Raw genomic sequence first — 11,807 nt, forward strand, 5'->3', positions numbered from 1 at the left:
ATAGCAGGAGAGGATGATCGATGCGGCCTCCCGTCGGCTGCGTTGGCGGGCGCGCACTGCTGACGTTCGCTGCGCCGATCAGAGCGCCCGACGGCCGACACCAGCTCACCCGCGGCTCCGCTGCTTTCAGTATCCATGCCAGCGGTGACGCCATGACGGAAGCCTGGCGGACAAGTTGGACGCCGCCGCCGCCGCCGCTGCTGCTGCCGTGCCTGCTGCTGCTGCTGGCCGGCTCCTCGGCCCGCGCCGATCCCGGCGACCCTCGCGTCGTCCAGCTGCCGGGCGACGTGACCTTCGGCGGCCTCTTCCCCATGCACGAGCAGCGCAGCAAGGGCGGCCAGGCGTCCTGCGGCAAGATCAAGGAGGAGAAGGGCATCCAGCGCATGGAGGCGATGCTCTGGGCGGTGGACGAGATCAACCGAGACGCCGACCTGCTCCCAGGAATCAATATCGGCGTCCGCATACTGGACACGTGCAGCAGCGGCACGTACGCGCTCGACCAGTCCATGGAGTTTGTCAGGAGCAACATGAACCAGGTCAGTCGGCGCGAAGCGCTTCCTAGAAAGGGTGACGCGATAGTCAGAGGACGGGGATGGAAGGTTACCTTGCTAGGTCCGGTGGTGCACCGGAAGCGATCTCGTTCCGGTCGCTATTCCTGGAGCGAAAGGCTCTCTTGTGAGATTAGCGGAGAGCAGGGTTTAATCATAGCGCATCTCTCAGCCTCAGCGTATAATCGACCTTCAAACGCAGCCGGCGGGGGCTCTTGGGGCTGCTTAAGGTCGCCTCGGCAGCCTGGCTGGGCCCCATCCTGTCCAGTCTCTGCACTGCGTCCGTCATCCAGGATGAGCAGGGAAAGTGTCGCGACGTGGGTGACATAGGCTCGCAGTCGCCGTGAATGGAACGAAACATTCTTATGCCCTAGAAATTTGACTCGCTTACTTGACTAGTTCTTTTGCTGACAAATTTGAGGTTAATTAGCTATCTTCGAAGGCAGTGTAATGTAGTTAACGCACAATACGAAAAGGCAAAGGATTTATCTCATCCTCAGGTCATTTTAGTTATTGGAACGTCCCCTAGTCACTGGGGAGCTCATAATGGTCCTGAAATGCTGTGATTGCGGCTATCAGTACAGCGAAACAGTTTGATACAACCCATTCAGTAGCACGACATCCCAAAGGCGCTGATCACAACAGCGCGTACCGCGATGTCCCTTACCCTCCCTCCCTCCCTCCCTCCACGTGCACCACGCGTACCGAGAGCTCACGTCTGTGACAGAAATAATTACGGCCGTGTCCTGGGCCGGCGTACCGCGCCGCGTCTGCCGCACGTCCCGCCGTTGCCGCCGGCCGTCAGCCGACCCCGTGACCCCGGGCTCGGGCTGGGCGCTCCTGTGCCGCCCGCCCGGCAACAGTCCATATCAGACTGCCGACCCGCGAACACAATCCGTCCGGCCCGATATAAAACTCGCTTTCAAGGCGTGCACTTGGCGGCGTCCAATTAGCCTAACAAAACAAACCAGGCGCGGCGAGAAGCGCCGCGGCGGCACGCTGGGATCCAATTGAACGCGGAACAGCGCCCGTCCGAGGGCCCTCGGGCTCATTGGGGCGCGCCGCGTCTAATGGAAGCCATGGGGAGCCTCTCAGCTGGGTGAATGGAGAGCACTTCACTGGTCCGGATAAAACGTGCAAAATGGGGTCAGATGCGCTATTTGCAGCTGGCTGTGAACTTTTGGGGCGAGCCAGCACTACGCCAGCTGGCCGCGCGCACGCTCTTGGGAGCGTGTGAAGCGCAGCCCGCTTTTATCTCGACGCATTAGGGATCTCTCGAATTTGAAGCTCACCCCCGGTATGAGTGTGATGCTTGGTTTTGAGCAGCCGGTACCCCTTTTGTAGCGCAGAAGCGCATAGCGAGATGGATTAACGAATATTGCACGCATTGGTGGCCATCTAATCCACACCTCACGCGCATGCACCGGACAATGGCGCTTGGGCTGCCCGTCAGCACCTTTGAATATTTATTGATGCATTAAACTGCTGGTGCCATTGGCGCCACAACCCTTCATGGCAGGTGTGGCTTGGGTTTTACGAAATATGTAGCGGCAGTTAACAAGCCTGAGCGTTTTGGTAACTAGTCGGCGTGTCATTCTGTGACATCTGCACTGCTCCACTTCCGTAGCAATGCGGCGTTCCCGATTGATAGCTACTGTTGTCGTTGTGCACGAGTTGTCCATGGATAACCGTTTCCAGTTTTCAAAGTGGGACAGAGACTGTGCTGCCGCTGAACCCCACCTCCCGTTGTTCCTAAATGTTTATGCCCCCAGTGATTTTGGCCGCGAATTTTTCGGACATAACTCACGAGGTGTCTTTTTGGATAGACTTTTGAGTTTATCATGTCCGTTGAACGCCGCTCAAACTCCTCATCATCAGTCGGTGTTCGCTGATATTCTTTCGGTGTCGGGAACTAACGAGGGAGCGCTCTAAATCCCGAGTATCACTCCAACTTTCCTCCCAAGCAATCAACAGTCGCACGGTCAGCTGAACCGCAAACAGATGCGAACTTAAGGTAATATCATATGTTTGTAACGGACATGGGGTGCGCACGGCATGTTATCAAAGTCAGCTATTGGCTTGCTTATGTCTCAGACCATAACAGAGCCATATCCTACTATGTGACAACAAAGGTTGCCGTGCAGACATGTGTGAAGATCCCCAGAAATATGTTGGAGTCTCATATCTTAGATCTGGATCCTGGATAACAAGTCGTGAAGCAGGCGTCTTAACATGATGGGAGGCACATTGCTCAGGTATATTTGCCTTTTCAATGAGAATGATTGCCTAATTTGCATGCCTTGTTCCCTGGAGCTTTTGTGTCACTGCCCAAACCATGTTTTGTATGAGGCTACATCATGACAAAATTAAACTACATTTCTGAAAGCGGCCCCAGGACCTGCCGCTGATTGCGTGCGGCGCCCGGGTAGGCCGCTGCTGGAGTGCGGCGCCCACGTCGGCCGTTGCTGGAGTGTGGCGCCCAGGTCGGCCGCTGCTGGAGTGCGGAGCCCGGGTGCGCCGCGGCTGGAGTGCGGCGCCCGGGTCGGCCGCTGCTGGAGTGTGGCGCCCGGGTGTGCCGCGGTTGGAGTGCGGCGCCAGGGTCTGCCGCTAATGGAGTGCGGAGTCCGGGTGTGCCGCTGGTGGAGTGGGGCGCTCGGGTCGGCCGCTGCTGGAGTGTGGCGCCCGGGTGCGCCGCTGCTGGAGTGCGGCGTCAGGGTCTGCCGTTAATGGAGTGCGGCGCCCGGGTCTGCCGTTAATGGAGTGCGGAGTCCGGGTGTGCCGCTGGTGGAGTGGGGTACTCGGGTCGGCCGCTGCTGGAGTGTGGCGCCCGGGTGCGCTGCTGCTGGAGTGCGGCGTCAGGGTCTGCCGTTAATGGAGTGCGGCGCCCGGGTCGGCCGCTAATGGAGTGCGGCGCCCGGGTCTGCCGCTAATGAGGTGCGGCGCCCGGGTTGGCCGCTCCTGAAGAGTGGTGCAAAAACGCGGGTGCCGTGCCTGCCACTGCTGGAAGGCAGAGGCAGTGCTTGTGGCAGTACAGTGAGAGTGCTTCACCCGCATCGACGGCTTTTGGAGGGGTGAGCGGTGCTTGTGTGTGCTGCTGCTGGAGCAGCGTGCAGCACGCTGGTCTTCCGATATCGGCACTGAAGAAATCCTGAAGAAAGAGAGTGCGGCACCAGGTCATCGTCTCCGGGCTTCCCGGGTCATGCGAGTCACCCGTTGTTGGAGCAGGAGTGTTCTGGCTCCCTGGTATGCTGGGAAGCTGGAAGAGAGTGCGTCACTCGGGTCTGCCGCGGTACGTCACGAGGCTGTCGTTACGGGGGAAGGAGAACAGGCCACCTAGGTCCCCAGAGGATCGTTAGTCACCATGCGACCGCCGGACCTACCATGCTGCCCAGACAAGTCCTAGCTCGCCGAGCTGTTCGGAGGGAGTCTCCTGTGTGGCCATGACTGCGCTGTGCTGGGCCGCCGGCGGCTCGCCCGCCGAAACCACTAGCCATCGTTGGCCGTATCCGGCACATCACTAGGGTTCGCTGATGTATGGCAGCGGGCCGTTCCCAAGCGCTGCCGTATCGGGCAGAACGTCCTCGTGCAGAACCCCAAGACGAGTCTGTGCGGCCGGTCGGGGGGGGGGGGGGGGGGGGGGGATCACGCGCGCCGGCAGGCGGTGAGACTGTCTGGTACGCCTGCCTGGTGGGCGCTTGCGCTGTGGCAACTACCGGTATCTTGACGCCTACGACCGCCCGCGGCGGTCGCGCGGAGTGGTGGCAGCGATCGAGACAGCAGCGATGGCGGCTGCCGCACCATCGGCGGCGACGGCGGCATTTACGCTGGCGGCTGCCGCGACGACGACCGTGATGACGCCCAATGCAAGGTTCGCGTGAGTCATGGGATATGGTATTTCTCCCGTTAAAATTGCGAGTTGAAGCCGAATGCGTTCGGCGGCTGAAATTTCGCCTGTTCAGTAACTCTTGCGGTCCGCCGACGGAGTATTTCCCTATGACGTCACGTAGTGGAGTGTGAATAAATCGCGTGGTGGCTATCTCGCATGTACGTCCTTGTTGTACCTGTTCAGCCACTTTGTACGGGCATGATGTCTCGTCAACGTCCGCCCGTTGTCCGCCACACGACGCCGCACAGCCTATGGAGACTGCAATACCGGGAGTCGGTTTTTTTGTTTCTACGACTTTCCAGCGCGCATGTTCAGAGCTATGTTTCCACTATGAGTGCACTAAGAGATTGTTCATTGAATATGGTGGAATGGATTGGTGGATCATTCAAAGCACACATTTAATGCCCGCTTACTTCAGTTAATTCACATCAAAATTCAAACAGAACTTTATTTTCCGGCTGCTTCTGGCTTCTAATTCAGTTCAACAAGTTAAAAATACGAATGAAGCGGAGAAAGCCGTGCCTCCTTGAAATCAAGTATGGTAAATCTGGTGATACTTTCCATGGGGGTCGCTTTTACCATTAGGGAAACCTTTGCTAACCTTGCGCCCCTCTCCCTAACAAGACCCTGCCTGCGCCACTGACAGGAGGATGTTTCTTAGTGGTTGTGTAAAAGTCAGCGTGAAAAACTGCACAAGTTAAGAAAACCTGTTCGCATATTCAGAAACATGAAGAGTTCTTTAAACTGTATTATACAGGTTATAAACCAAGTCAACAAAAGCAAATGAGGTTCACGCAGCATTGGTGCATAATTATCATACACCAGAAGCAAGTGCATTCACCAAACAAAAATAAAGGAGCAAGAAATTGCCCACTTTTGCCATGCGACACCACAGCTCCCGGACATTACATTGTATACAGGTATGGACCTAGGCCGTCATGTCTCCAAACGTGCCCTTCATTTCAAAATACTTCCCATGGTGATTGTTTTTGGTCACTTTTGGATGTAAATAGTAATCCAACTAAGCCTACTGTTGGCATCAAGCCAGAAAACAATACACACTTCCGCTGCTTTCCACAACGGGCATTTCTCAAACCTTGTACCTGTTTAGCCACTTTGTACGGGCATGATGCCTCGTCAATGTTTGAGAAATGCCCGTTGTGGAAAGCAGCGGAAGTTTGTATTGTTTTCTGGCTTGATGCCAATAGTAGGCTTAGTTGGATTACTATTTACATCCAAAAGTGACCAAAAACAATCACCATGGGAAGTATTTTGAAATGAAGGGCACGTTTGGAGACATGACGGCCTAGGTCCATACCTGTATACAATGTAATGTCCGGGAGCTGTGGTGTCGCATGGCAAAAGTGGGCAATTTCTTGCTCCTTTATTTTTGTTTGGTGAATGCACTTGCTTCTGGTGTATGATAATTATGCACCAATGCTGCGTGAACCTCATTTGCTTTTGTTGACTTGGTTTATAACCTGTATAATACAGTTTAAAGAACTCTTCATGTTTCTAAATATGCGAACAGGTTTTCTTAACTTCTGCAGTTTTTGACCCTGACTTTTGCACAACCACTAAGAAACATTCTCATATCAGTGGCGCAGCCAGGGTCTTGTTAGGGGGAGGGGCGCAGGGTTAACAAAGGTTCCCCTAATGGTAAAAGCGACCCCAATGGAAAGTATCACCAGATTTACCGTACTTGGTTTCAAGGAGGCACGGATTTCTTCGCTTCATTCTTATTTGTAATTTATTGAACTGAATTAAAAGCCAGAAACAGCCGGAAGATAACATTATGTTTGAGTTTTGATGTGAATTAACTGAAGTAAGCGGGAATTAAATGTGCTTTGAATGATCCACCAATCCATTCCACCATATTCAACGAACAATTTCTTAGTGCACTCATAGTGGAAACAAAGCTCTGAACATGCGCGCTGGAAAGTCGTAGAAACAAAAAAAAACCGACTCCCGGTATTGCAGTCTCCATAGGCTGTGTGGCGTCGTGCGGCGGACAACGGGCGGACAAAATGGCGACGGATCTGAACTAAGCACCTTTGAACGCTTCAGGATACGATTTCGTAGGTCTAGACTGCAGTCCTAACGAATACGTACGTGTGCGATTCTTAAATTAATGAAAGGAACGGATTAACATTTAAGGTAAGAGTAAATGTATGATCTCTTTTTTCGTAATGCTCTAGCTGTTAATCTGTTAAGATACTCACCTCGAAATAATGATGTGAAATATGCGGCGTAGTCCAGGCTTTGGATGGTTCTAGAGGACTTTGAAAGCCTTTAAAAAACATTATTTCACGGCGCGCGTTCTCGCGCGGACATTGCGCGCCACCTAGCGTCATCTGCAGTGGCCAACTCCGTTCGGCTGTACGGAAACGGCAACCGGGTACTTAGCTGTTCTTGCTCCTAAGATTGCTAGCGCACAGACTCGAACTTCTTTGTGTAATTTGTTTCACAAGTCCACTCTGCAAAAGCATGGACATTCTCATGCAAACATGGATTGGTCTTTGTCACCTTCACCTCAATTTCGATCCACTCTACTATAAGATCTATACCTATCTATAGAACCAATCAGATCAATTATGCTGTCCGAACTCAGGGCCTTCTGTGAGGTACTGTGGGCCCCTGACCGACACAGAGGCCCCTTGTCATTGTTGCAGGAACTATGACCAGTGTAAGTCTCAGGCGCTGTCCAATGCAAATCTCGCGCCCCGGCCCTATCCCTGCTTGGGAAATGGGGTCTCAGGTCCAGGCCATCACGGGCCCGATTGTACGGTGCTGGTGGTGCCTGGCCGACATAGAGGCCCTGATCGACCCAGGGGCCCCAATCGGCGTGAAGGCCATCTCGCTGGCTTTTGAGGACCAGGCCCTGCGGACTGAGACCCATAGTTTGACCTGCAACCAGCCCTTCGGGTCTTTCGAGCCCTCGAATTGATCCTTTGATTCGCTGGTATGGTTCGTCTGGTGATAACGCCGTTGTCTTCCACATTTCTGCGGGCCGCATGCTCAACATTCGCAGAAAGATTTACGGGATCAAGGTCAGTGCGGCATTAGTTGGCGCCCCTGGTACGTCCGCCGCCAAATAATTCATTGAACACATTCTCTTGACAATAGCAGCTGATAGCACTGTTTCGTTGAAAATTGGATCCGCACACATGAAAGATGGTCTGTCCGTTGTACAGCGCCAGGGTCCCGCCGTGCGCAGTGTTATCATCTATCTTCCCTTGCATCTGCACGGGCGCAATGCGCACGTGTCCCAGAAGGAAGCACGGCGGAAAACGTCTTCAGCCGGATTCAGCTTCGCTGTTCGCAGAGTGATAGCGTCACTGGTTTGCTGTACGACCTGTAAATTCGGTAATATAAGGTTGTAGTAACTGCAAGGCTGTTGTCGACGTGAGTACGTTGGTCGCTGGCTATAGAAACCGTTGTCGTGAAAGATTCCTGTGGCAAGAATGAAACCCATGTCCTTGGTTCGGAGACAGTTTACCCCAGCCATTCAACTCTAAATCCATTGGCCACCTGAGGTCTGGGGGACCAGTGCTGGCTGCGGGTTAACATGTGAGAACCCGCTGCGATGTTCGTTGGCCGTGATGTTCATTCTGTGATGAATCTTCCCTGGTGTGATTAATTACAAACTATACCGCTCTGATCACTCATCCGTAGGCTCCATTAAAGAATAAATATTTAAAACTTATAACCTCAAGCCGTCTAAAGGAAGAAAGTGTGCCCACAACGTACGGTGCTGCGTTTGTACGCTTGGAGAATTAACCTACACAAAAACTGCAGAGAAGGGGTGTGTGTCGCCCGATTCTTCATCGTCGTAAATGTATCATTCTAAATGTTGTTTTTTGGGGGGGAAGGGGGTGACGTTTCGAATGGGACGTCCACACTACTCAGTCGGCGTCACCATGGGAACTACAATTAGATCATGGCAATCGAGATCAGTCTCTCAATATCCTGCCTGTGTGCCTCTGGGACTGAATGCATCGCGTTGTGGTGCTGGCTTAAGCCGCTGACATCAATCAGGCTTTGCTGAAGACAACTTCATGTTGATGAAGAAGAATGCCCACCAATCAGGGTGAATCAACACTGCCCACATATCTTCACAGATGAATGCAAAGCACTCATCATGATTTCACAGCTCACAGTATGCGTTCTTCCTCTCGGGCCCAAATTGCTCCATCAAACGTCGATTGAAATGACGTTAGCTTGCTGTCAGTATCTATGAATGTCGAAATCCGAGTAAACGCGTGGAGCAGTTCGTGGAAATCTAGGAACATTTATTGATACCCGGTCCGGCGGCTGCTCGAAACCAGCCCGTCGTCCAATGGTGATACTAAGTGATTGGACGGTGGCTACCATATGGAATGAAGTCGTAAATCTCGGCTGACAAAGGCGTCCTCCTCCGCCCTCTAATGCTGCGCTGTTCCCATGCCGCTCAATTCGCCGGCAGCGCCGTTCGGACGCGATTCTGGACGCTCGGCGGTGCTTCATCAGCATGCTAACCGTCAGTTGTCGGGCGAGTTTATTGGTGGGGTCGGCCCTCCGTCTCCGCCCGGCCGTTACGTTCAGCGACCGACCCGCATGGCATCCACCTCCAGCTGTGACCTTGACCGCAGGTCATCGGCGCAGGCGCAGTTTCTGGCAAATGAGACGTCTCGCTTCCTCCTCTCCGCGGAGTGGAAGTCGCTGGTCGGCACTGAAACGGCGGTCTTGTCGGGCTTAAGCACAACGTAATGTTTTGCGCAAGACGGCTGCTTTTTATGAGTCGTGTAAAAGCTGCGTTATTTTCCATCTCGTCTTTGTGTGACTCAACCATCATATAAATCGCATTTAAAGGATTACTCCAGCATCGTTGTTTGTAAGTGGGAGGTTGTTTACTTTGGTCGAGTGATTGAATGAATCCTGAGTCTCACTAAGTGAATCGTGACAAAAGTGGAAAATTTGACGAACCTGGTTACAGAACGATTTGATTCTAACCACATGCGATAGATTTGAGCGTCTTCAAAAAATAGGTGTAAGTTCATAAGGCAAAGGTTTGAACTAGACAGGTCACGCCACGTCCGTAACTCCTTTAATGGAACATTGGATATTGATCATTGATTTCATGCTGCACCATTGAAGCCCTGAGCTCGTCTGGCCGTATCGACCGAAGCCGTTTCCGTGACCGTTCAACAACATTAAGTCACTGAAGTCCCGTGTCCGGACCTGTTGAGTCTTGTTCGTCAGCCATACCTGGCTTACCGCTGCTGTTCAAAGTGCCAGAAACATTTGGCCACTATGTGTGTGTGTGTGTGTGTGTGTGTGTGTGTGTGTGCTTTTTCCGCATTATATCAGGAATACTGAGCCTGGAGAACACCGGGCACTTCCCCGACCGTTCGTTACCTGTCCTCTGCCCGGCGCGGTAATGGTGGCTTCGTGGTCATTATTGTTGCACTGAAGAAAACAGGACGTCGAATCGTGTGTTAGCAAATTAGATGCGTCGACCACCAGTCTCTTGTCTCTTTCTAGTAAGAGGAAATAGACGATGAGCCTTGCAGGTGACGCTTTAATCCATCGGGTCAGTAATTTAGACCGCTGTACTCTCTGAATACCTGTGTTAACTAATTTTATTGCTTGATATATGATTTCATTAGTTTAGATCGCTGTGCTTTCTGAATACCTGTGTTAACCAACTGTATCGCAACCTTTTTGTAACGGAGCAAGTATTTAGGCTAATTTACAGAGTCGTCATTAATGCTTTCGCAGTGAGCAACATGGTACAACCAGAAGAGCAATGTACTAAATCAAACGTCACTAAATAAACTACCTATTTGTATCATTTTAGGTGCATATTGTATAATGACTGGAATCAGAATGATGCAGCATACGCATTTTCATGAAGTGTTAGATTAATCAACGGTGTTCTCCGTAGACCAACTAGCGGGAGCGTAGAGCATGCTACTCCTCCCAAAGACTAACACCTCATGAGACTGAGGACATGGTTCTGGAGGGCTGACCATTCCCCTAAGCAGACAACTTAAGTTTGGAATACGGATCGCTGGAGGAGTGAAGACAGGCCTTCATTAAAATACGCGGGCAATTTGTAAACCGTTTCCCCAGCGGTAGGAGGATATTGTGCATCATCTCTGCCGGGCATTCAGAAGGCTTTCAGACCTAACTTATCATGCGTGAATTATATTTGCTGTTAACTTTGTTCTCTGAACAACTGCGTATGTCTTGGTGAATCAGTTGTTTGACCCCCTCGCAAAACTTGTAAGCGCTGCTTGTCTGCGTGCAGCACTGAAAATATCCTTGCTTAACCTTGGTGGCCTGGCTACTGTTCATTTTCGGTGCTTTGCAAGAAACAGAGCAATTACGAAAGTATTGCGCCAAAATGAAGTGTAGAAGGGCGTTAGTTCGTTTGTTGGATCCTTTCTGCATATAGTGTTTGTTCAGGTTTTGATAGATATGTGAAATGTAAGGATTTCTTTGTTATCAACCGGGCACTTCAATCAACTGCCAAAGGAAGCTGGTATTCTGATCCGACGGCCTGTCTGCGGAGCATGTTCACGTCTGCGGGAACGCCGAAGGTACTGCGGACCAATGCCGGACCTGCAGTGCGTCGCTGGCCGCACCCGTGCCTTCCTGCGAAAATAGGAGCGGCTCATCCGTCACCCGAGCCGCAGTCAATGGCATGCAGAAGTGGCAGTGAAATCGGTCTGGCGCCTGGTGCAGATGATGGTCACTAGGGACGGCTTCGACTCGACCTCTGATGATTTCGGCCCGGCCCGCTGGAGTTACGTGGCGCCGCGCGACAGTGGCCCTCCAGCGCCCTTCGTGTAGGCGCCCGCTGCGGTCAGCTCCCCGAGCTCAGCACGGAGCATTGGCCGCCATTTGGCAGCAAACAGCGGAGGAGTGCGACTGAGCCGCAGACGAAATCCGGTTACGCACGGTGGGAACAATGTGATCTGAAGGCCCGACCTTTCCAGCGTCTGTGTACGGGACAGCACGTCCTAATGTGCGATCCCAAAACCGGTCTCTGGGAGACGTCAGATATCGCTGCATGTGTCGACAGGCGAGGGGACTGCGTCGCCCGGTAGTTGACGTATTAGGTAGCTGGCGTACGGCTCTTTGTCGGGTTTCTTCGTCCCTGCGGCCGTTGATCGCTGTACACGGATGTGGAGGCGTCGGCGGTGGCTGCGGCTTCGGCGACGGCGGCTGCGAGGATGGATGCGGCTTCGGCGACGGCGGCTGCGAGGATGGATGCGGCTTCGGCGACGGCGGCTGCGAGGATGGAGGCGGCGACGCCGGCCGCGATTGGGTCTGTCACAATGTTGGCGAGACGACAGCGCTGGTGGTGACGAGTTCGGGGTTGACGC

At 52.9% G+C, this 11,807-nt stretch overlaps 1 protein-coding gene across 1 annotated transcript in view; it reads left to right on the forward strand.

The window, feature by feature from the left end:
- Positions 1–221: 221 nt before the first annotated feature.
- LOC119107988 (metabotropic glutamate receptor 2) overlaps positions 222–11,807 on the forward strand; it is a gene marked incomplete at its 5' end in the record, with an annotated part of 107,041 nt that continues 95,455 nt past the window's right edge. The window contains one exon of the mRNA XM_037231576.1: positions 222–536. Coding sequence (XP_037087471.1) covers positions 222–536 — 315 coding nt within the window. The remainder of the gene's footprint in view (positions 537–11,807) is intronic.

The sequence above is a fragment of the Pollicipes pollicipes genome, unplaced genomic scaffold (genome assembly GCF_011947565.3).
Source record: "Pollicipes pollicipes isolate AB1234 unplaced genomic scaffold, Ppol_2.1 Scaffold_6686;HRSCAF=7923_pilon_pilon_pilon, whole genome shotgun sequence".
Classification (NCBI taxonomy): Eukaryota; Metazoa; Arthropoda; class Thecostraca; order Pollicipedomorpha; family Pollicipedidae; genus Pollicipes; species Pollicipes pollicipes.